The 25,524-nt window shown below is 41.4% G+C and overlaps 1 protein-coding gene across 7 annotated transcripts in view; it reads left to right on the top strand.

Annotated features, from left to right (window-relative positions):
• The window catches only part of OSBPL5 (oxysterol binding protein like 5), a 178,713-nt gene that overhangs the window by 138,896 nt on the left and 14,293 nt on the right, over positions 1-25,524 (top strand). For all 7 annotated transcript variants that reach the window (XM_027701817.1, XM_027701853.1, XM_027701826.1 and 4 more), the window contains 7 exons: positions 2,954-3,038; positions 12,168-12,339; positions 17,469-17,688; positions 21,419-21,603; positions 22,966-23,047; positions 23,638-23,736; positions 24,684-24,780. In XM_027701817.1, the coding sequence (XP_027557618.1) occupies positions 2,954-3,038; positions 12,168-12,339; positions 17,469-17,688; positions 21,419-21,603; positions 22,966-23,047; positions 23,638-23,736; positions 24,684-24,780 (940 nt within the window). The remainder of the gene's footprint in view (positions 1-2,953; positions 3,039-12,167; positions 12,340-17,468; positions 17,689-21,418; positions 21,604-22,965; positions 23,048-23,637; positions 23,737-24,683; positions 24,781-25,524) is intronic.

Genomic DNA, 25,524 nt, shown 5'->3' on the forward strand with positions numbered 1-25,524 from the left:
AAGCACATTGCTCAGGGAAAGGGTTCTTTATTCTACACCACTTCCCTGGCTTTTTGAGAGTTTTATCCTGAAACTCCTTTGCAGTGCAAATGAATTAGACCTTATATCTATTTGCTCTGCCCAAGCCTTTGTAAATCCAAGACCAAAACTGCCAAGGTCTCAAAATCAGCCAGCAGTGCAAGCAGCAGTAAGAAAAGGTTCCCCCACATGCTCCAAATGCTGCTGCAGAGGCACTTTGTCTGTTGTGTGAGGGCAGTGTGGTCCCACACTGCTCCTGGGAAGCGACATGACTGCAGGAGGCTGGGGAATGCCAACCTAGTAATTAGTTTGAGGATGTGGGTGTCTGTCCCACAGAGGGAGTGTAGGGCTATCAGCTTGCAGGGTTTGCCTGGCTGTCCCAAAAAAATGTCCTGGAATAGGTCTTGTTTCCCTTTGAGCTTGCTCAGAAGCTGGCTGAACAGTGTGGTGTGGAAAGGCTTTCATTATCTGCAGCTTGTTCTGACATTTATTTAGAGCACTAAGTAAGTAGGAGTCAGACCCACTGCATCTGGGAATATATATAGTTTTCATTTTGTTGATTTTAAAGAAATCCAAGTCATTCCTTTAAAGAAAAAGTCCTAGTAATGGGCTTGTGCCTCTGCTTTTACAGTTGTTTATTCCATTCTAGAATACAATAGTTAGTTTCATCTTCATCCTTACAGTTATCCTCAATACTGTTAATGAGATTTTTTTCCCCCTTTTTTAAGCTTTGATTTATAGCTCTCCAAGATGTCTTGTCATACTATCTAAAACTGTCAGTCCACTCAATTTTTCAAAGCCTAGTCACTCCCCTATTTGATAATGCCTTTTGACTCTCAAATCAAATGTGAAGAGAGTAATGAGATGAAGGTTATCCTTTCTTAGTTGTACTGTCTGGGGGCTGCAGCTTAGCTCTGGGTCCTGCTGCAGCAGGGATAACGCTCACTTTTACTGAGAGGTGGTCATTGTCTTGGAGGTCTTGAACTCTAAATAGACATGATACTCATAGGCTGGGAGACAGAAAGCATCATTATCTCTGCTGTGCAGATACAGAACAGTGTTTAATCGGTCCAGATGTTGACTTTATTTTTATGGCCTCCTTTCTTTTCTTTGCTTTCTGTGGGAAATGGCCACCTCCGTATATGAACATGCCTTACTATTGCATGTTTCCTTGACAGAGTGACCTGGCTAGTTCTTGAGTTTATCCACATGCTTAAATGTCTCTTAAAATCTTGTGTTATCCCCTCCTTCCCGTGTGCTATCCCCTCCTTCCCATCTCCCCCTTTTTTTTGATATTGTTTCTCTGTATATGTACTGTTTGGTTGTGGGTTTTTTCCTCAAATAGAGCGAATATCAACCTCTGCACTGAAAACACAATTAATAGTGTTATCAACAGTTCTCAAACACCCTGCTCAGCTGCAAGCCACTGAAAGGAAAAATGCCATGGGGAATGATGCCTGATTGCATTAATGTCACTAGTAATGTCTTAAGCTGCTCTGCTCTGGTTTACTAATCAAATCTCAACCTTGCCAGTCCTGACTATTAAGCCTTTAAACAGTCTTAATTTTGTGAACCTCATGTGGGAGAGGGGAGGGGAAAAATAAAGTGAATAACAAGGATCCCAGTTTCTCCTGGCAGCAGAGGAACCCCGTAGACGTGAAGGCAAGAAGCTTGACTGGAGACTGCTGTCTTCTCAGCACTGCATCTTTGTGGCATACACTCACATACAATTTTATGCTTTTCCGATGCTTGCATTCTTCATTCTTTCCAAATTTTGGTTTTCTGAGTATAACTTGAAAACAAAAATCCAGTTAAAAGCACCATTTAACTATGAGGCACTTGTGTACAGAAGCAGTTTTCACTTGCAGTCACAGTTCTGTGCTTATAAACTAATGCCAGGGACAAATCCTTCTTTCAAGGAACAGGATTGGATACTATAAAGGCCCGTGTTAGGGAGAAGAGTCATACTCAAACTGCAGAAATCTGCCTACAGATTTTCAGCATTGTGTGGTATTTTCTAGAAACTCAAGGAGATCTGTATTGGAGCATCTTGGAGAAAACTGCTTATTCCACCCTGCCGTTGTCACAGTGGGCATGAGAGTATTGGTGATGCTTTTATTTCTGACATCATGTCTGCATATTTGAAGAAGGACCTGCTTTTGTGTTTTTTGTTACAAAGTGAGGAAGAGAAGGAACTGGAGGAGGCTGAGTAACTTTGGAAATGCAATGGAAGAGGAGGGATCCCTGTTTATTTCAGACAGGTTATGACACAAAGTCCGTACCATGTAGGGGATGAAGCTGTGCTCACTGGGTACCAGAATTGCTTTTTCTTAGCAGCTTCTGTAGTTCAAAAGCAGAGAAAACAGAGAGGAGATCAAGGTGGGAGCCTGTGGCTCCATTGGAAGTGCCTAATCCAAGGTGGACTCTGCCTCCCTGGGCATCATTTCTGGAGGGTCATGCTGAAAGGATGGTGGCAGAATGTTTACAAGACACTGTTTTCTTTTGCCACAGCTTCTAAACTAAAAGCAACATAAACATGCAAAGCCTGAGGTGGCCATCACCCCAGGCACTATGGAACAAGGGTTCTCAAAGGCTCAGGATTTAGAGGTGAAGGACTGCAATAGAAAATATTTGACTGGTTTTGTCCGAAGTGACAGCAACAAGATCCTTCCATTTCTGAAGATCTGAATGAACATAGTAGGTTTTGGGCTGAGTGTAGGTTAGACCAAGCCCTATTTATGTAGGAGCTCATTACTGCCTTGGAGCTGCAGCAGCAGTGTTGTGATTACTAGTGAGTCTTTCTAAATTACTTCATCTTCTCCTTCTTTCTTTCCTATCACAATCATGCACACTCTACCTGGGAAGGGTAGAAAGACATTGAAGAGTCCATTGCAGCTTCTGTGCCTTACATCTTTGTGCCTGTGTGCATTTCCAGGGGCCAAAGGGAGAAAATGTTGGTTCAATCACTCAGCCTCTTCCCAGCAGCTACTTGATCTTCAGAGCAGCCTCCGAATCAGATGGTAAGTTTTGGGTTTCATTTGCTTTCTCCAGATTGCATACTTTCTGCTAGTTAAAAAAATATGTTGATGCAAAAAAATTGGTGTGTAAAGGAAAAAAGGGTGACTCACCCAGCCTGAGATGCTGCCACTTATCAGTGGTTGGAGTAGGTCAAGCAGACTACAGGCATATTTCACTTCCCTCCCTGAACAACCACCTTTCTGTCCATGTGTATGGAATAAGGACCTAGTCTTCTAAGAGAAGAAAAACACGAAGTCAGTATAAACTAAAGGATGAAGGGAGTTGATCCCAAAATTTAGATGAGAGGGAGGTTTAACTGTTTCCTCAGTTCAGTGTTATCTGCCTACGTCTTACACTAGGTAGGGATCTGTTGGAGGAAAATGGCATAGAAATGTTGAAGAACTGTTGATAGATGTCTTTCAGCCACCAGAATTTTCCTGTAAACTTGTTGTGCCAGGGTTTACAGTATAACAGGCCCAGATACTGGTAAACTGGCCCACATCTAAAATACCATTCTGGGAATTCACAAAATTATGGAAGGTAAATTTAGGTCAATACATAACAGACATGCCAGCTTGCTATGTGAAAATCTCTACAAATGACTTTAGTGGACCTAAAATATCAGTGATTTATAAGCAGATAAGAAGATTAAAAACATGTTCTCATTCCATTTGACCTTCAGACTACTCTAATTTTTTTTTTCTAGCAAATTAACCCAGGCTGTTCATTTTATGGATATTTTTCACCTACCCCACCAAGGGGGCTCATGTATCCCATGTGCTCCTTACATGGAGTAGAATAGCTTTAGATTTGTTCTAATGTCACCTGTAAAGGCTCTCAAGCTAGCAATATCTCCCAAGAGATCATCAGAGGTAAGACTTTTCTAGCTGTGATCTCTCTCTCTGGGTCACACAACATGTGCTGGAGAAGCACAAAATGGACCATATCTGGCACATGAGAATTTTCAATATCAAAATGACTGTGGGAAGTTTTCTGCCCAGTGAATTATTACCTATCTCTGGTATGATAAGAGCTTAAAATAGTGAGTTACGGGAACACATTTTGAAAGCCAAGATATTGGCCAAGATTCTTGGGAAGCATGCAGAGGCTGGGCAAATGAAAGCAGAGTTACTTTAGGGTTAGCATGATTTTCCTTTACTTTGTTTCTTCTCAATGGTAGGGTCCTAATATTAGATAGAGAGCTAATGTGGTCAAGGGAAGCAGGAGAAACTGAGATACCTCAATCAAATATCTTAAATGTGTACATAGAAAGTAACTAGAGCCTTTGGTTCAGGATGAAATAATGTATGCTCTTGAACAGCAATGCCCTAGAGCCACCTGCACAGGTGTGGAGCACCCACATTATGCCTTAGAGATTCTGAGACTGGGGAGGTGACTTTTGCAGCCAATGTGAAGTGAGGCTTTGGGATCTGACCAATTAGCAGTTGACTTTAAAAAAAAAAAAAAAAGATACTGTATTGCACCAGAAATATTAGCATGAAAAATGGTGCAATTTTCATCTGAGTGAGAGTATTTGACTTCACAACTGAGGCCAGTGAACAATAAGAAGTGGCTGTACCTTTTGCAGGAAGGGAAGGATGTGAATCTGCAGACAAGAGGGAAGAATATCTCTTTCCCAAACACAAGAGCTGTCCTGGTGTTGTGACTGTGCTGTGCTCCTTTTGTTTGTTAGTTAGCCTTTGTGGGGGCAGTTTGGGGGTGTCCACTCCATTGGGCGGGGTAGACGAGCCGACAAATGGCCAAACACATGGGTGTCACACTTGGAGATGAGTGACTTGCAGGTGGTATTAAGGTCAGTAGGTTGTGTAAAACATGTGCAGACAAACATACGAGGTGCAGCAACTATTACATTTAAAGAATTCTATATAAACTGCAAAAAATTAAGGCTTGTACTTTGCAGTTAATACAGTTTGATTGTAAGCCCAGGAGACACCACTGTAATGGTTGTAGACTGCTACATAGCTTTACCTGTTGTAAAGAGGCTGCTCCAGAAGGGTGTGCCTGAATTTGTTTCATTTCTTTAATGCACTGGACAAACCTAGAAGATGCACTTATGGTCAAGAGAGATGGAAGATTGAGGTAGAATGAGCTAAGCCAGCTGACACAAGCGGGGCAGGTGGAATCTCTTCCCTTGTGTCATGTTAGTGTATATTTGTAATATGTTCGCATTTCCTCTGTAGATGCAATGTTGTGTGAATCTACAGCAACTCTGAGGAGGTGTCTTGACTGTGTTCTTCTTAACACAGTCTCCCATGTCAGTGGTGGAAAATGAACCACAAAGCATTTGGCAAATATAACTAACTTGTGGAGGCCTTTGACTTGCTGGGGAATATTGGGTTACAGCATATGTTAGATGTACAGTTCTGCTATCCAGGCAACTATTTCATGATCAGCAGCTACATGGCCTACTTTTTCTCTCAGCATTTCAGAATCCCTTTTTTTCCCCTCTGCCATACCATCTGTGACAGACTGCTGGTAGGATTTAAGATCCTGACTTCTGGACAGCCTGCAGAACCACCGCCCAGCTACAGTAGATTTCACATTCACAGACCACAGCAGCAGTCTGCTTTGTGATGTGTTTTAAAGACATCTGGAAGGTCATATCAGCCTGCAAGGCTCAAACTGTACAAACACAGGGTCGGTCTTTCTTACCAGTTTCAAAAAAGAAAACTACTTTTTCCAAACTGGTGACTGTGTATGCATTTCAGATTTATGCTGATGAGTGACTTAGAATTAGTAGTTCAAATCTGCTCCAGGCTTCCTGCCCAGACCATTCTAGGGCTGTCCCTGAGGTCTCCTAACCAGTGCCCCAGACTTCTTATGCATTTTGAGTCACCTGCTTAAATTTCACAGTGCAGATCTCCACTTTGCAACGGGCACTGCCACCAAAGGGGTTACTGGGGGACTTCAAAGTGGCAGATTACCAAGGGTTAAAAGCTTAACAGTGGAACTGTAAACCACACTTATGTTTTGTTCCTTATGTCTGTCCACTCTTTCAGGCATGCTTTGAGTAGTCTCCATTGCCTAATGTGGATGGAGTTGTGTGGAATTCCTCATGGTCTGGCTCACAGTGTTGTTGTTTCTTTGCTAGGCATCTGTCCCTTCCCCAAGAACTGATGCTCTGATCTAGAGAGGAAATTAGATTATTGAAATAAGGGTCACACATAGAAGCAATGAACCAGAAGGAAGATTGCAATTGAAACCAAGTTCACAATGAAATATGTCTCTGGATCCTGGCAGCTCTGGAGAAAATAGAAGTTACCTTTTTAGCTGTATGTCTGCCTTTCATATTCCTTAGACCTTTCACAGCGGTTTAAAATACAACCATTTGCAACCAGACTTCATTATCTCAGCGCATACATTGCACCTGCAGCTAACTGAGAGCTCACATCCTTGTATCTTGACAGCCAAAGTGCAAGAAATCATGCACACAGGCACCCAAATGGTACAGCAAAATAAGCAGTCAGCTGAACACGATGACCTTAATGTTCACTGACTGAACCAAATCAGCCTCTTCCTCACAATTCCTGATTTGTGTGCACTTGAGCAGAATTCATCATTTCCAGGTGACAGTCTACTTCAAGTTGATTTTTAAAATCATCTGTCTTGTAAGTGTGAGGCATGAGGCCAAAACTGGATGACTTTAATAATTCAAGAAGAATAATATTCCCTTAGTGATGCCTCTCTGGAGGAATGTATGGTTGCTCAGTGTGAGTCTTTTCAAGTCTTAATTGGCAAGAGATTCATCGCAGGTGTTCTATAGCTACAGGAATGCAATGGAAAAGAAGTATAGTCCAGACAGATTTCAGTGTGCAATGATGTGATTCCATCTCGAGCAGGTTTTTGTTACTGGTGAGTGCTGAGAGAACATTGGCTGCGTCCTCTGTGACCAGCTGTTGCAAAATGTGGCAGGTAGACTTGGCACATCAGATTATGAGTTGTTCTAGGTGAATGATGGTGACTGCAAAGAATTTCAAAATGGAATAGCTTAGTATTTTCAATGCTGTCTTTTTTTTTGTCCTGTGGGATATTGTAATTTTATATCTATTCAAAGACTAGGACAGACTCAAGTCATTCCCTGAACTGAACTCAGGTTAGCAGCATAAGCACCTTCTGTTGTTTTGATTGATTGGGGGAGGTTCCAAGAAGGAGAAGAAATGGGTTTTGTCACTTAGTTTTAGTAGTTCCTTTTGTCTGTGAGAAAAATGAGTTGTTGCAAACATGTCCCTGCTCCTGTTCAGCCTTTCAACCTCCAGGTTTCTGAATGATGCCAGCAGTGCCCTGCCAACCTGGGAAATGTCCTGCAGGAGTTGTAGCGTTTCCCGTTTGCACAGCTGTACTGCAGGAATCATCTCAAAGGACAACAAGGTGCTTTTCCAGCCTGCTGAGCCAAAAGGCCTGCAGAAAGCATATGGAAGGTTTCAAAACATATGTGGGATGCGTGTTCAGCTTTGTTTTTGTGAAGTTAAAGCCACATGCATCCTTGATTAGCTTTTGTTTTCCCAAACCTTTCAAGAGGGAAGGAACTTTGGAACCCCACTGTCTTTAACTGATTTTTCAAAGAGTTTCCTTTTTCAAATTGTTACTGGTGACTGTTGCCAATTTACTATAAACACATATAACAGAGAAAAGGGGTTACAGGCGTGCTCAGGGGAGACTCCTCTGGAATTTGGCAGGGGTGTGTGTTGGGGGGGTGTTTCAGTTGAGCACAGATGAGTGGTATGGATGTGTGTTCCTCTGACATCCTGTTCTCCTGGGACTCCTGTCACGTTCCAAATGCTGTGATCATCATTTACTAGAATGGGAGTGGATATTGAATGGCTTATGAAACGAATGGTGCAAGGAGAGAGGCTTCTACAAAACAGAGCAGGAATGGGAGCTAGCACTAGCACTCTGCTAGGACATCCACTTTTGGTGCTCCAGAAACAGCCTTGTCAATGAGTCTCACTTTCTCCCCTTTGTTCCTTTTGAGCCAAATGGGGGCTGGGCAACCTACCCATATGACCTGTTCAGGTGCTGAGAGATGGGTGATATGAAATGTCCTCCTTGTGCCGCCTGTCAAGCAGAGTTGTCTAGCTGGACTTGACAGTGGGGCGTCATTTCTCCCCATTATTATCCTCACTGAGAATTCTCTTAGCTTGGAGGGAAGATTTCTGTTGCTGAGCTTTGTAAATCCTCTGTGTGCCTTGTGAGATACATGGGAGTATTATGTGTTGATGGACTATTTTACTCTCTCCCTCTTTCATCCTTCCCCCTCTGCAGCCCAGGTAAGAGCCACAGCTTACTCTAAGTCTGCCCCTCATAAGTCAGTAACAAAAATACTCTAAATACAATGAAGAAAGGGTCAAGCTCAGAAATAACATTTCAAAGGGAACACTCTGTTCACAGCTCCCAAGCAGAAGGAGGTAATGCAGGTGTTTTGGAGACAACATAATCTCTGCAGAAATTGCCCAGAAGTAATCATTGGGGTGAAGATATTAAAGTAGCAGATAATCTTGAGTGCACATACAGGACAACCAGGGGATCAGGCGCAGCCAGAGCATCGTTTGTGAAAGGAAGGTCCTGCTTGACCAACCTGATCTCCTGCCGTGACAAGGTGACCTGCTTAGTGGATGAGCACTGGAACAGGCTGTCCAGGGAAGTGGCATAGATGTATAGATGTGGCATTTAGGGACATGAGTTAACTGTGGCTTGACAGTGCTGCATTGTCAGTTGGACTTCATGTCTTAGAGGTGTTTTCCAATGTAAGCAATTCTGTGAGTCTATATAATTTGATTTAAGAAGAGCTTAAAAGCCTACGTGGAAATTCTGCCATAGGCTGACAATAAGCTTTTGGGGTTTCCTTCAGAATTTCAACATATGCTCATTTTAAGCCACAATTTGTGAAAAATTATAGCTAATAATCAATTGCAATGTTTTACATTGAGGCTTTGAACACCTCAAACCTTCTGAAAGAATACTATTGTAAATTTTTTTTACTTCCTTTATATGCATCCTATTGGGCTGCTGTTCCTGTTTGAAGAAACCACATTTTGGATTCTTTTCTGATCTAATTACCTTGTATACAAAAAATCCTACTTGAGTCAACCACTCAGAATTAGAATATGTGAGAATTAAGGCAATCAGGTAGCCTTCATGCAGACTGCCATGACTACAGATGACAGCCTTTAATTATGTGACCACATACTTTTCTCCCCTTTTGCGGTTCCTGAGGGAGTGAGTAGACCTGTGAGGTAAGCAATTAAGTAATCCAAATGCTAACATTTTGTGTCATCTTCACAATAAAGAAGAATATAACTCAACAACAAGGTCACTCATGTAAAAACACTTCATATAGGCTTTTAGCAAGGAAACGGGTTTATCTTGTGTGCAATCCCTGTAATTGAGAGAGTATAATTTTATAGTGTTGTACTGCAATTAACACACTTGCAGAGAATGTAACCTTTTCATATGCAGAGGTAAGCCCTTATTTTACCTTTGGGTTAGTGACATATATTTGTTTGGATTCACAGCACCACCTGATGGCTGAAGACCCATTTCTTAGCTTGGGGATGGTGTACATCCCTTCAGTTCATTTTCTGTTAGGAATGAAAATAAGGGTGTAGACTGATGCCATTTCTGTTTTCTGCAGAGTACAAGTAATGCTGACTGCTGATGCACAGTGAGTTCCTCTAAAGCTTTGTGTATCTGCCTTGGACTATTAAAATGAATATTTAATTTTAATTTTTTTTTTTTTAGTTAGGCTCTTTGAATAAGGCTTCAACAAAGATCCAAGTTACTCATAACCCCTTCCAGGGAGTTATCTAAAGAGATGAAAACCCTAGATATATTGTGTAGAAATTTCCTCTGGTGATATGGTGAACCCCAAAGTTTTGACCAAGCCTGTAAGCTCATGTCAGTCTGGTGAATACCTGTGGCAGTGGGGGTAAAAGAGCTTCCCATGAGGCCGTGGCCAGTGTGGCCTGCTCTGCCTACAGCAGGGAGGGTTGGGCTGCAGGGGCACAGTGAGGGAGATGTCAGAGGGAGGCTTTGGGTCACCCTTGCCACAACCATCCTAAGATAATGTGTGTACGTGGGTGCTGCAGGGCACTGAGGAGACACTGCCCCAAAGGGCTCATGCTGCTACAAACCAACCTACCTGTCAAAGCACCTGATTTTACAAGCCCATCGAATATAAAAATATCTTGACATATGCAGCATTTCCAAATGTCAAATAATGCAGTCCTCAATCTGCGGAGCTGGAAAAGAAAAGCAAAGGTAAAGGCAGGGAGCCTGAGTAGGAGGGTGCTCCCTTGTGTGGAATAGCCTGAAACAGGAGTAGCCTCCATCTTGGTGGGTTTGGAGGAGAGGGGATATGTAGGAGGAAGTGGATTTGTGCTCAGTGCAGCCATTAGCTCTAATGGGTTATCCATGCAAATCCTCCACAAGGTGAGAAGGGAATAAATCTCTGCATGTAAAGCCTTAATGCAAGAATATTTGTTAAATACAAAATAGCGTGAAATCAATTCCAACAGCATTCAATCTTTTATTAACCATTATTTGTGATGTTATTATTAAATCATAAGCTGTTGCTGAAGGAATTTGTAGGATGAAATTAGAATAAGTCATGGGCTCTGCAGTGTTTGTGGCTAAATGTTCAAGTGCAATTCTTCAAAGATTTGAGGTATTTTTATTTTTCTGGTGCAGCTTTGTGTCAAAGCAAGTGCTGAAAGCCACTCAAATATATAAATGTGTCTTTATATACATATGTTCTAGAGTTTTTTTTAGACTCTCATTGATCTTCTTATAAAGCCACGTTTTGGTCATATAGAAATTGATGGGAGTTCTGCCCAAGAGAACAGCACGTGCTTGATGCTGTGTGATAGAATGGAATGTAATGGAAAAATTTCCCAAATGCGATCTAGGAATGAATGTGGTCCAGGGAAAACCTGTTTGTAGCACTTGCCAAAAGTGAGCAAAATCCTTTTGTTTTCTTCACTGCCTCTCAAGCACACTTCTAATTATTCCAAAATGTATTCTGAGAAGCGTAATGAAGAGCTCTGTTTTACATGCTTGAAATTAGAGGATAATTCCCTTGATACTCCAGTTCTCGAATGTTCAGCCAATTTGCAGGTGTCCTGGCCTCATTAATGACTGCACTATAGAAGCAGGCTATTTTCAGGTACTTCCAGGAATACAGGAGCTCCAGCACTGTGGTGGTTAGGCTTTGACACACAGCTTTGTAGTCTTGTACGGATCATTGCAAACAGAGCCGAGGTCAGTTTGTATTCCCGTGCTTTTCATTTGCTGTCTGTCTGTGAGACCTGTGCAGGCCATAAGGAAATCCAGTGTGGCTGTGCATAGGTACTGCAGTTTGTCTTGTCTCTGTGCCATGCTTAAAGCTGCAAAACAGACCCCTCAGCTTAAGATATTTTGTGATAAGATAAAAAAAAATGATGTTCCACTCAGATTATCTGAGGGACTAGACAGAGAGAAGGAATGAAGAGAAAGAGGAAGATGACCAGCCTGACAAGCTCTCTAGTCTTAATCACTCTGGCAAATACTGACCATCCTGCATCTTGATGGGGATGATTGTTACTGCAGCACTACACCCTGTGTGGGACCCCTGAGCAGGCTGCAGTTCAGTGATCCCAGACTAAGCAGGAATCACTCCTGCACAGCACAGTGGCTCAGTATCTATTGGGTAGTGTGTGTGGTGGGGATGGCAAATGCTGAACATGTTTTTGGTGTGTATTACTTGCAGACACGAGTTGCTAGGGGGGTTTGAAAGCACCATACCCGTACACATTTCCTGCATCTCAGACTGAATCAGAAAGGGGCAAAAGGATATGAACAAGTTCATATCTTAGAAGAAGAGATGTTATTAGAGAAGAGGAAGTTGGATGAGTTTCCCACTGTATTACCAATGCAGATGTATTACTCATGCAGCCACTAAAACACACCATTTCTGGCAAGATAACCTAGGGATTATATATAGGAAAACTATACTGTACACAGTGACTTCCTGAATTATAATGAGCTTTACTCCCAGGCAAGAAGCTTTTGAGAAGCAATGCATGAATTGTCTTATTTACTCTCCTATGCTTAAATAATTATTTTTGTTTTGGCAGGCCGATGCTGGCTGGATGCTTTGGAACTTGCCCTTCGTTGCTCCAGCCTCTTCCGTCTCAGTGCCTCCAAGCAGGGAAAGGATGGAGAAATGAACTGCTCGAGTGATTCTGCGAATGCAGGGATCAACCACCTCTTGCACACAAGTGCTATGTCAGACCAGGAATTCTTCCAGTAAGATGGGGCTGTCACTTCTTAATGCACAGAGAGGTGTTTTATGGCTCAAACTTTAGCACAGTCTAGCCAGAGTCCACTAAGGAAACCTGTTTAAAAACCAGCCTGTATGTTCTGCTGCTTGCATTCCTCACTAATATATGGGCTTGGTGATATGAGGTTTGTTGCCATGTAATGCTTGAGCACACAGACTGGGGGGAACCTCAGCTGTGTTCATTTGTACATAAACAATAACCAATTTTCTTCTGTCCCCTGCTTGGGCCAAAATGGTGTCTGGAGATGCTGGCATGAAAAATGGCTTGCTTGAGTAAAGATTGTGGAATCTAGCTGCTAGAGCAGACCTGCAGTTACACAGACAAGTTACTAACAATGTCTGTGTGTTGCTAGCACATATGGCTCTGAGACTGATCTATTTTTTAATAATGTGTTCTCTTTCTTAATAATACTGTGTCATAGTCAGCAGAGTGCACACACTGCATCCTTATTTTTATAATTACTTTCTCTCTCTATGGGGGTTTTGAGTGATGTCCAATTTCTTCCTTGATGCATCAGATAAATTTTTATATAAGCCTCCTTTCTATTCATATTCCTGGTGTTACTGCAGCATTTTGGAACAACCCACATCAAAGCTCTGTAGACATTAAAAACCCCCAGGCCTTTCTTTTGCTTATAGCTGAATAAGCAACTTCAGAAATCTTTCTGGTATAGACATTTGGCCTTTGGAGTGGGAACTGGGAGGGGTAGTGTCTATTTCTAGTTCTGCTGATTCAAATTTGATTTTTAAGGCTCACACCAATGCGCCATTGGTTACGCAGTTTTCAGGGTAGCAATTCTTGCAGTCTGCAAAGATGAAGCCTTGCACAGTGGGACCTCATCTTTAAGTGGTTTTCTTAGGCTCTGTTATAACAGCAGGGGTCTCAGTCCTGTTCAGAGTGTGAAGGTATCTCTGGTCCCATGGGACCGAAGGGGTGGCAGCATTTTGGTCTGACCTGTGCCCTGAAAGGCTCTGGTATTCCCAGCATGTGTTGTCCAGTCCTGTTGTTTGGGTGTTTAGTTAGAATGTGAAGAAGAGCTTTACTGAAGAGCAATGGGAGAAGAGAAGGAAATCTGATGTGTAACCGGGGCATGTGCCCTGGTACTTATAAAAATGCTTCTATTGTTCTTGGGCTTCTTTCATTAATACTTTACTTTCTAATTTCTTTATGCCTAAGAGAGAGTCTCTGTGCTCGCTGTGATAATGAATTCAGGAATGCGGTGGACTTATTTTTCAGCTGATGGATGTGTGTACAGAAATACACATAATATTAAAATAGAGCCTGTGGCACTAAGAACATTCAGGCAAACCCATGGCTACTGAAAGGAGGTGCAGAAGATAGAGTTAAAATTGTATTAAAGTATTTCTTCAAAATATGATGCGTGAATGACACTTAAATGTGCCTCTATTTCACTTCTTAGTAGTTCAACATTAAAAGCCCTCTTGAATTATGGGTCTCAGCAATACTAGCACACATGGCAGAGTTTTCAGCAGGACAGAGTACCCATAAGTGGAATCAGATTTTTCTGATAGGCTCAAATTTTAGCTGAGTCTGGTTCAAATCGAGTGTTCAGCATCTGATCATCTGGACACTACACTCTCTTTTCTGAGTCCTACCACTGTTTTGAATGTGTACCCAGATTCCCCAGTGCTCAAAGCCCAGGCAAGTTTGATGGTTGCAGGATAGGGGGCTGACTTGCTCTCATCCCTGGAGGAACAAAGAACGTTTAAATAAGAGAGAACACAAAACCCAAGACGTGCAAGTGCTGAGCAGAGGGTTTTTGGTTGCCAGTGACAGTGACTTCCTCACAGGGATTCAATCATTCTAATTAAATGCTTTCCCTACAGGGAATCTTACCAATTAAATTGGCATGCTGTTGTTAGGGGGCCAGTTAATTACATTTAACTCTATCTTCAAATTAGCCAAACTACTCTGTCAAGAACAGAAAAAGAAAGGGGAGATGATGGATATTATAGGGAGAACAAAACCCCCTTGGGAGCTGGCAAAGGCACATTTTCTGTTGAGCCAAAGTTACATTTGTCTGCTGGCTGATTTGCTCCTTTCCTGCTGGGAAACAAATCAAGATTCTACAGTGATTTTAAAATCCATGTCTTTAATAACATATGAAAATGAGAGGGAGAGAACCGTGCAAGTGAATCAAAGGCTAAAGTACTGTGTAAATTGTTGATTTTAGACAAGAGACCTTTAGGCACCAAGCACTCTTCTTTTTAATATGAGGTTGTATTTCTTGTGGCTTCCATGTCTTATCTCTGGCAACCCCAGGGATCTGGCTGGTTACTTGTTTGATAGGAGCTTAAGTTTTTTCTTTGCTTTGTGTAGAAGAGTGGTATCAAATCCAAAAAAGTCCTGGTCAGTGACTGATGTTTCCAGGAATGCCACTAAAGGAATAAAGCACTGGTAAAAGACAACTCCAATATGCTGAAATGGTAAATTAGTCATGAAGAATTCCAGGCTATTCACATTCATGGTGGAAATCCAGTGCTGACTTTTAGCATAGTTATTCCCTCCCAGCTTTTACAGCCTGATTCAAATCCCATTGGAAGCCCCTGGGACGTCTTTACACTGATTTTATTTCAAGCTTATGATGTGGCTTTTGTTTTTAGGATATCATACGTATTCAGTGATAATTCTGTTTGGAGGAATAGAAGAGCCTGGCTCCACTCCAACATTTCATATTTGTTCCTGAGAATGAGGAGCATCTGTTTTCCCTTTGGTTCCCCAGAGTGGCTCCTTTGCTCTGGATGTGTTAAGTCTTGCCTTGTTTGTGGCTGGTGGGTAATCAGTCCACAGCTGAGTGAACTTTCATGTGAATTTATTTCCCACTTGGACTAAATCTGAAATCCTTGAAAAATAATGGGGAGGTCAGAGGAAACTAAGAAAATAATCACTTATTCCACTGAAACTTCAAATATTTCTCAAATGTGCAGCAGGTGACACTGAAAAATACTTGCTCTTCTTACAAATGTGAGATAGAAACAAGGGCTACTTCTCAGCCATGTAATGCATGTGCCTTGTAATGCACTGGTTTTCAAGCATTTTTATCCCATGGAGAAAACTTTCACTAGGTAAAGGGAGCAAAGCAACCACAGGCAAAACTCACATGTTTAGCTGATCATTGAAAAAATAAGAAATAAATTAGGTATTTAAATGATCAGCCACTAATAACTTCCTGAACCTACAATTCAGGAGGTAAATCTCTCTAGACAGCTCTCACCTCATCTTTTTTCTCTTTTATTATCTCAAACTAATCTATGCATAATTTGTGCATCTAGTGTATTTGGTTATCAGTCATTATATTTGCTGGTTGCTGGCTAAAATAGAGAAGTAACATCCTGACACTAGAATGATGAATATATGTAATGTCTAATAGCAAATTATTATTGACTCTCTGATTTATGATCTTAGTTTTATTATACAGTACAACTGTAAATTAAAAAAACTGGTGGTTTGTATATACATATACACACATAGCCCTATATGCAGACATACATACAGTTACTAATGGAATGAAAAGAAAGATTTTCTAAAGGCACAGAAAGCTGTAGATGACACTTTCAAAAGAACTCTAGAAACTGGGCTCCTCCAGAAACTAAGCTGTAACTGTTGCAGTGTGGCTTGCTTGGCAGGTTAAAAATCATGAGCTTATTTCAGTGCATAGTTGGAAGATGAGATCTTCTGGAAAGCCGATGCCAGTTCTGTGTTCTGATTCTTCTGTTGTTTTTTGCGGGGTTTTTTTAAGTTAATCTGGCTCTACCTAGCAATGGCTAATTATTTAAAATAAAAAAAAAAGTAAGAGAGGAAGACCAAGGGATGGGAACTTTCAGCATTCATCTCTAATAAAAATTGGAACAAGCTCAGAATGGCCTGAGAAAAGGCCCATCATAGAGAGACTTCAAGCTTGACAGAACATTCCTGTGTACTGAGGAAAGAAATCTTGCTTCGAGAGGGAAAAGGACTACAGGAAGTCACAAAGATCCAGGGCCTGTTTAGATCATCTGAAACCCTTTGTATAGGAAACCTTTTTTTATTGCTCCGAGTGCAATTTTGCATGAGAACTTGAGTAAGAAATTTTCAGAGGAAGAACAACCTGAGAAGCTCAGCACATGAGAGCAATGCTAGGCCATGAAAGAGGGAAAGTGTGTGCAAAGACATATATGAATAGGGAAAACTGAAGCTTGTGCTAAATATCACTTTTAAAAGTGGGCAGTTAGTGAATTCTTCTCAGCACCTGACCTCTGGCCCACGTAATCATGTTTGCCATCTGTCATATGAACTGCATCTGCTTTTTCAAATGGAGATGCTATAGGCTACTTGAGAGAGAATTTTTGGCATTCTCCCCATTCTCTAAAGCCTGGATCACTGAGCATGAAGTTTGCTACATCTTTCATACTTTCCTTTGGATGCTCTTACAATTTGAATCTTCTTCTTACATGTAATTGTCCAGTCCATGCTTTCAACTCAGTTCTTCTACACAGTATTGTCTGGGGAAAGCCCATTCCCCAGGTTGGTTTGATGGGTGAGGGAGAGATGTGTGTGTGTGAAAATACTTGCTTTTATTGATTTTTAAATTTATCTTTTCTAGTGTAGGGCTGACTTAGGACCACCCTGTTGAAATAAAGTAGCAGTAGTACCAAAAAGAAAATGTATCCCATAGTGTCATATTTTTCCTGTATGCTACAGTCCACTGATTTGCTTCTGCAAAGGGAAACATCTCTCCTGATTGACACTTTAGTTCTCTAATCAGCAATGTAGAGTTGTTAGTGTGTGCTCTGTATCCCTCTGGTGTGTGGGCTCCCATGCAGAGCCAGTGGCAATTCTGTGTAAGGGTGGGTAAGTGGAGCTGTGTGGTGTGGCACATTTTGAGAAGTGCAGTTTGGAGGGGAAAATTTTGATGGAAAATATCTCCCTGTTTCTGTGATAAAACCCCTGTTATCCAGGAAATCAATGTCTGAGACACTCCTGGGCTGCACACCCTATTGTGAGTCCCGGGGGTGTTTTTATCGTGTCTAAAAGGCCTTAAATAATGTGGCTTTGTAAATCAAATTGAAGCAAGTAATGAACTGTGTGTTGCAGTTTGAATGAATCAGCCCTGGAGAACAACCACCATTTGGAAAATGATGCTTTTTCGGACAAGTCAGAGAGAGACAACGTAGAAGAGTCGGAGAACGAAATGCATGAGAACAGTCGGAAGACAAATGAAAGTGAGAGTGATCAGTCAGAAATACATGGAGAGGTCTCTCCGGGAAGGAAGGGCACCACTTACATTGAACAGATCTATGAAGAATTTGGGGAGGTAAAAAAAAATAATAAATTGATTGCTCCCTCTTTCTGTTAAAATGTATTTGTCGTTCAGCCTTCTAGATGTATGGCAGGTAACAGCCAACTTTATGAGTTCCAGTGTTTTACAGATAAAGCAACGCACAGTTTTCTGCTAAATTATGTTGAGTTATCATGTGCTCTAATAATTATGCATTATGAGCAGCAGCTCTGCTACTGTGCTTTGGCGTGTTTCCAGCATCAGCGATTGCTTTAACCAGTTATTGCATTAAAGAGCTGCACAGCGCTGGCACATTTGTGGAGCCAGCGGGAGGGGAAATTATTATTCTGGGCATGTGTCCCGGCCAATTGGGATGCTCAGTCCTTGCGTGACACAAAATATGATACTTTCCTTTTTTTATTATGCATGGAACATCCTTTTTGTGTGTCTGAATGGAGCGTTTGAGCCACTTGATTGCTAAATGACAGTTGCTTGTTGGAAAGCCATTTCTCATGTCATTTAACAGCAGGAGGATGCATTTCTGTTCCATATAAGAGCCTTTGTTAGCTGGATGTCGCTGTGACACCCCTGAGGAAGGCAGTGGTAGAGAGCTGGGGCAGCCAAGTGCGTTGTTTGAGAATTGGTCTGAGCAGGCAGCAGAGGAGCTCTGCTCCAGTGCTGGGAGAGCTCTGAGCACTCCCTTGCTGATTGCTTTGAACAAGGAAGCTAATGTCTTGTTGGTGCTTCAAAGAAATGCACTGCTAGAAAGCTATTTCTTTCCTAGAATCACAGAATTATAGAGTCATTTAGGTTGGAAAAGACCCTTAAGATCAACTAGTTCAACCATTAATCCAGCATTGCCAAGTCCACCACTAAACCATGTCCCTCAGCACCACATCTACATGGCTTTTAAATGCCTCCAGAGGTGGTGACTCCACCATAATCTGTTCCAGGCCTGTTCCAATGCCTGACAATCCTTTCAGTGAAAAATTTTTTTTATAATATCTAATCTAAACCTCCCCTTACGTTAACTTGAGGCCACTTCCTCTTCTCCTATCACTTGTTACCTGGGAGAAGACACCAACACTCACCTCTCTACAACCTCCTTTCAGGTAGTTGTAGAGAATGATAAGGTCTTCCCTCAGCCTCATTTTCTCCAGGCTAAACAACCCCAGTTCCCCAGCTGCTCCTCACAGGAGTTGTGCTCCAGCCCCTTCACCAGCCTCTGATTCTCCTCTTTCAATGTTTTCCTGACAGTGTACTACTAATATCGAGGAAGCAAATATAATTAAATATATCCTAATTACACCCAAGTCCTCTTTTTGCATTTTTCCCCTCAAATCCCCCTGCAGACACACAGCAAATGATAGCTGGGTTCAAACAGGGGATTTTGAATATAGATGAGCAACTAAGCAGCAGCAAAATGAAAGCAAACTTAATTTCTGTCAGCTGCTTATTCTGAAATGGCCTTTTGGCACATGACAAACTTGTCCTAGAAATGTTGGTAGGATAGGGTGATATTTTGGTATTTGAACAAGCCTTACAGCCAGCGCTGATGTGTGCGTGTGGGTGTGGGTGTGAGAGAGAGATTTCTGCAGTTTTACATTAAAATAAAAAAAAATGCACTACAAACCAACTGGAAAGAACTAAATTTCTGTTGTAGAATGACACTTTGTGCAGCATTAAGTAAGGATAGCTGTAGTGTGACTGCCCAGGCAGAGGTAATATCTGATGGACTTCAAAAAGAACTGTCGTGTAGCCTTGACCTCTGGGTGTTTTGTTAGATTTCTGTTGTTGGCCAAGAGATGGTGCTGTTGTCACCTGGGACGCACAGGTAGGACTGGTTGTTGACCCTGATCCCACTGGTGAGAGTACCACAGAGAGAAGTAAGTTGTTGTATGCAATGAGATAGCTTTTCTCAGCAGTGGGTGCAGATGTATCAAGGTAAACACGTGCCAGTAAAGTCATATGTCAGCTTAAACCGAAACTGCCTCTCAGCCTGTGTGTACAGTTTGGGCGTGGCAGGGCAAAGGTCACAAACTATCACTGTTAAATTTTCAGCTTGGCTTAGAGGGCTCATCTGAAATGTGTGCACGTGTGCAGGTGCATCTCTATGCTTTGAAAGGTGTGTGCTTCTGCAGTTGATGTTTCAGCTTTGCCTTGTTTGCAGTAGGAATGTGAAGGCAGAGACAGTTGTCAGAAGGATTTTGAGATTGCAAAAGTTGGTCTAGAATATAAAATAGATACCTCAGTACATAGGTTGATAACCTAGAACCCCTTTTTTCGGCCAAGATTTTAGTTTTAATGAATGATTAAAAGGGTTATTGAGGATGATGTATTTCAGGGGAAAGCAAACAGAAATTACTTGAAGTCATTTGTGTCCTCCTGCACCTTAACCTCTTTATGTTTTCATCTGTCCCTTGTGCTGTGATTTATTCTGAGTAATACCTTGTCCAGCAATTTCAACATGGCATAAATTTACGTTGCCAATACCTGTGCACTTGAGAACCTGGATAAAAAATGAGAGTTCTGACAGACCCATGTGTAAGCCCTAGATGATGCTGTGGTGTGTCATTTCTTCTTGGAGGTTCAAGCTGCATGTTGCATCAGACTGTCAAAATAAGAATGGTACAATAATGGAAAAAAACTTAAGTGAAAAGAGCTTTGTTGTTCCTGAGTCTGAAATTCTCTCAGCCTGCAAGCCCTGTATGACTAGTAAATTGACTATGACTATAGGGCTGATCGATGGTCAAAAAGGTGGTACTGGAAATGCTCGGGTGATGAAAACAAATGTTTAGTGATTTACACCACCTGCAAGTCCTATTGGGATATGCTGTGTCCTCTGCTAAATTGAAGTCCATTCCAGAAGTGGATCTGTGGTTTTTTTCTCATAGAAATCTCTTACCTAAAGTCCGTAGTCTAAGCCTAAGCCTAAGTGTTCTCTTTCACTGTTAAATTATGATGCCTAGGATGCATTCAAATGACATTCATATTTGAAAATTTAATTTAATTGTCATTTCTCTGGTGGCTTGAAAGGCCCATTCCTCCATGTTATACATCTCGTAGCCCCATTGAATGTATAGGAACTATACAGTTGAAGCTGAAACCACAGCATAACCCCTGGCTTTTTTCACCATTACCCACACTTCTGCTGCAGAGGGCGCTGAGCAGCATTGTTGGATTCTGGAGTTTTTGAGCCTGTTGCCTGTCAGTGGGACCTTTACCTTCTGACACACCAGTTTGCCTTGTTTTGAACTCGGAGAACTACTTCCGTTCTCTGTTGATTATTTGTTTATCTCCTAAAATTTTCTGCACATGTAATAGTATATCTTACAGTCTCTCATTTGCTGAGAATGGGACTGAGAGGAGCTTCTTATATGCATCCCACCAGGTCACAGTGATGCTGTAACAGTCTTGGGCATGTTCACACCTCCTGAGGACCTGAAGTGCAGAGTCCCTTTGGTAAATTTTGGGTCAAGTTGGCCCATTGCAGTCCTGAGGTGTGTGGAGACAATGGCTCAGGAAGGAGCACCCTGCCTTGTAACAACTTTCACAGATGCCCAGGGCTTTCTGTGCCACTCACTTTATTGCTCTGGGGATTCATTTCTACTGAGACATAGCCGATGTCTCTTTGTGATGGTGTAGATGAGTATTCACCCTTGTGCCAGGCCAGGTGTGCCAGGGCAAGCTTAGACCTGTCAGGTAAATACGCCCATGAGAAATGGTTTTCCTGTTTCTGCCCTGAAGTTCCCTTTTCCCATTGTAGACAGGTGAATCGTCTCAAACAGAAACAGTGTCTGAGGAGAACAAGAGCCTGATGTGGATCCTGCTGAAGCAGCTGCGTCCTGGCATGGACCTGTCACGGGTGGTGCTGCCCACCTTCATCCTGGAGCCACGCTCGTTCCTTAACAAACTTTCTGACTACTACTACCATGCTGACCTGCTTTCCCAGTAAGCAGCATGAAGAGTGTGCCTGACCTGGACACTTTTTATATATTTGTGAAAATATGTGTTGGTATGCTTGAAAAGTTCCCAAATAATACCTAGGTCACTGGGTTCAATGTAGACCAAGCCAGGCACCATCTGCAGTGACTTTTTAAAGATAAACTGCTGCCAGTGAGGGGCGAGAAAGGAAAAGTTAAACTCCAAGCGAAACTACCTTTGCACTGCACATATTTGCCAGCACTGGCTGGAACTGATGGGGATTCAGCTGATGCCTTTGAGTATCTCACAACAGAGCTGTGCCACCTCCTGGTGTACTCGTGTACAGAGGGGAATAAGACAAAGAGTGAACAGAAGGGTCAAGCACTTCTGCCCCCAAAAATCAATATAATTATGTTGGTTGACAAACAGATAAGAAACATGTTTTAAAACCATTGATGAGAGAGGCCTGCTGGGAGCAGCAGAGTAGAAAATAGGAAACGTTATACTTTCAGATAGGACCTGCCTTCTCAATGAGATATGCCTCGTGGATTGTGAAACTACTGTGTGCAATATTCTAATAGCAGCACTAGTTACTCAGTGCAGTTATCCCACTGCATCTGGCTAATTATAAAACTGTGGCATTTTCAAGCCTTGTTTGTGGTATTTGTAATATCTGAAGTTCAGGAAGTGGTTCTCAGTGAGATCTAAGAACACTTTGAGAGGTTTGGAGGTTTTGTTAAAGAAACCTCTTTGTGGTACAGATGATCCTTCTAAATTTTACAATAACTTATCCAAGTTGATTTTTAAATCTGATTAAATGGTTGGAAATACCAGGAATTCTATTGTTCATGTTTACTTCCTGCTTCGTCTTCGAGGTGTTGGATGAGGTGACCTTTAAAAGTCCCTTCCATCCTAAAGTATGAGATCTCAAAGTGGGATAGAGGCCTTATAGCACACCAGCTTTAAACATCTTTTAAGGAAGAGGGAAACAAAGAAAAAGAGACAAAAATAGAATTGTCTTTGATTTTGGTGGCATAGGTATTACTGTTTTTATGACTCACAGTGTACTGTGAGCTCTGACTAAATGCTACTGTGAGTGGCAGTCCCACATTAACGTACTTGAATGTCCAGTCGAACCCAATACACTCCAGAAATATTTTTAGCCTTTCTCTAGGAGTACAGGGCAAGGTTTACCACCTTTTAACAGTTTATTTTTGTGTTGTATGATGTGTGCTACTAAAAAAACTATTAATTCTGCCTTTGTCATTGGCAGCAGCACAGAACCCTTTAGTTCGGGGGAAATACCATTCAAATTAATGTTATTATACTGGTAAGAAATTAATGTGATGTGTGACCAGTATAAAGAGCATATTATATTCTGTTTTGCAGGGCTGTCCTTGAAGATGATCCATACACTCGAATGAAGCAAGTTTTGAGGTGGTATCTGTCCGGCTTCTATAAGAAGCCAAAGGTAAAAGGAGGCATGAAGTTGAGGTTGTAATGGCCATTGCAATCTTCTGCATGGTTATGTATTTCTCTTTTGCTTCTCCTTTGACAATTTACTTCTTCTGTTGTTCAGAAGACTTTGACCATTACTTTTAAAACTGAAGTTGCATTTGGTTTCAGAGTAGACAGTGAATGCAAAATAGTGTTGATCAACCTCAGAGCCTTTGCACTGGACAGTTAGAAGGCAAAACTAGTCATTAACAAGTAACATGTCCTGGGATGCAAGACTTTTCCCTTTGCTGAAAGCTGGTCTCCCTTCTCTTTTCAGGCCTGTTAGTACCACTATGCTGTGTTTCCACATCATTATGCACCTGCTACGTATAGTAGCAGCAATAATAAGGTTTGATCATCTTGTAAGGCTTTGATCAGGCAGTACTAAATATTAAATTGGTGAGAATAGCAGATTAATCCATGGCTCAGATTAAAAGATTAGGAGAATAGGTGTAAAATAGTTTAAAACATCAAGAAGAAAATTATTATATTGTTTTGTGGCCATTTTTAGAGTTGTATTGCAAATCTTCATTTGTAGAAGGTTATGATTACTTGGTTTTTCAGGGAATAAAAAAGCCATACAACCCTATTCTGGGAGAGACATTTCGCTGCTGTTGGTTTCACCCTCAGACGAACAGTCACACATTTTACATAGCAGAACAGGTAAGTTGCTTTACTTGTATGCTCTGGTGTTGCAAACTGCAACCTGTTTGCACCTCCATGCATAGAAATACATCTCACCCTAGGAGAGGAACTTGAAGCTTTATGTAAATATCCAGAGCAGGACACGCGGTAAACTGGTTGCTGATCTTTTTTCTTTTCAGATTTACAGAAGTTATGTGAGGTTTGGTAGGCACTCAAGACTATAAAAGCAGGTCTCCCATATATATAACATCAGCTTCCTCAATAAAGACTTTTTCTATGGGATTCTCTCCTACTGTTTTCTTATTGTTAATAAAATGTGTGTTGTTTTACCTCTGTCAAAAGGGGCATAAAACACACAAATCCTTCTGTCTTTTATTTCTAAACTTTCTATAATGATTTTAATAGGAGTAAATTGAGGACTTATCCCTATGTCTTTGTGAATAAATGAAGGGCAGAGATCAAAAGTAAACTGGCCTGAGAAAATGTACTTTGACTGTTGATAAAAGGGATCTGAGAACCATGTAGACTTTGGTAAAGAGACTCCCTGTTTCACATGCACTTTTTTTCCTATTTAATCAGATAATTTTTGCTTTGCTAAAATTTTTATGTTAGCCACTGCATTCATTTTATGGAGGTTATTCAAATGCTGCCCAAAAGTTCTGCACTGTTCATTTATTGTGTTGAAAATCTGACACTCTGCCTGTTGGCCTAAAGTGATCTCACATGTACAAGCTCAAGAAAATACAGGGTGGGGGAGAAAGTTTAGATACATAACATGCTCATATGTAATGAGGATAGGTATCATGTCCCCTCCTTTAACATGGAGGTTAATGGTGCAGATGGGGCTTAGTCCTGCAGCCTCTGTCTTGTGCTCTCCCTGGAGTCTGTGAGGCTGTGTGTGCACCCACCTTTCTGTTTAGCCTGTAAAAACTGCTCTGAATGACCTCTGCCTGTTTTTGTTCTAGGTCTCCCATCATCCACCAGTGTCAGCTTTTCATGTCAGCAATAGGAAGGATGGATTCTGCATTACTGGCAGCATTCTAGCTAGGTCCAAGTTTTATGGTAAGGCATTAAGTTTAAGCATCCCCCAGGTAATATTGTGGCACTGGTTTTCATTTGTTTTTCAATCACTCCTGAGTGCGTTGAGAGTTAAGATCAAAGAAATGCTTATAAGATCTAGCATCAGGATAGCCTAATTCCTTGTCTTGGCTCTCATAGGTTTTCCCCATTTCCACCATTCCAGTGTGAAACCACACTGATATTAAAAAAAAAAAAATCAGATAGAAAGATTGAGAGTTTTAAAAGCCTGTTTTTCTGAAAGCAAAAGTTTGTAAGAATATATTGGCAGTTGGTTGTCAGACCACTTTGTGTGTGCTCATAGTTGAGTCACTTTACAGCTATTTGACCATCCAACCGACAAGTGCAGAAGTCTGTATAAATGTAACACCCTTTATCTAGCTCCCAGGTCCCTGAGAGCTGAACCCCAGAGCTTCAAAATGTCCTTGAATCTTTTAATATCAATGCTAACAGCACAACTCCAGACTCTGGAACTGTGTTGCTGTTTGAAGTATTTTTTGTTTAGACAAATGCCTCTTAATTATTATCTTCCACTAAGTGTATTTGCTGAAACACTTGTAAATAGTTTTTGCTGTCCTTCTGGCAATTTTATTTGTTATCTTGGATCATACACAATCAGAAAAGTTGTGAGAGCAGAAGGACCTGAAAAACTTCTAAGCATTAGAACTCGTTTCTGGACCCCACTAGTGACCTGTTTAATCTACTTCTCTTTCTGCAACAGGGGCTAAA

This window comes from Neopelma chrysocephalum, unplaced genomic scaffold (genome assembly GCF_003984885.1).
Source record: "Neopelma chrysocephalum unplaced genomic scaffold, ASM398488v2 Primary Assembly neopelma1_24, whole genome shotgun sequence".
Classification (NCBI taxonomy): Eukaryota; Metazoa; Chordata; class Aves; order Passeriformes; family Pipridae; genus Neopelma; species Neopelma chrysocephalum.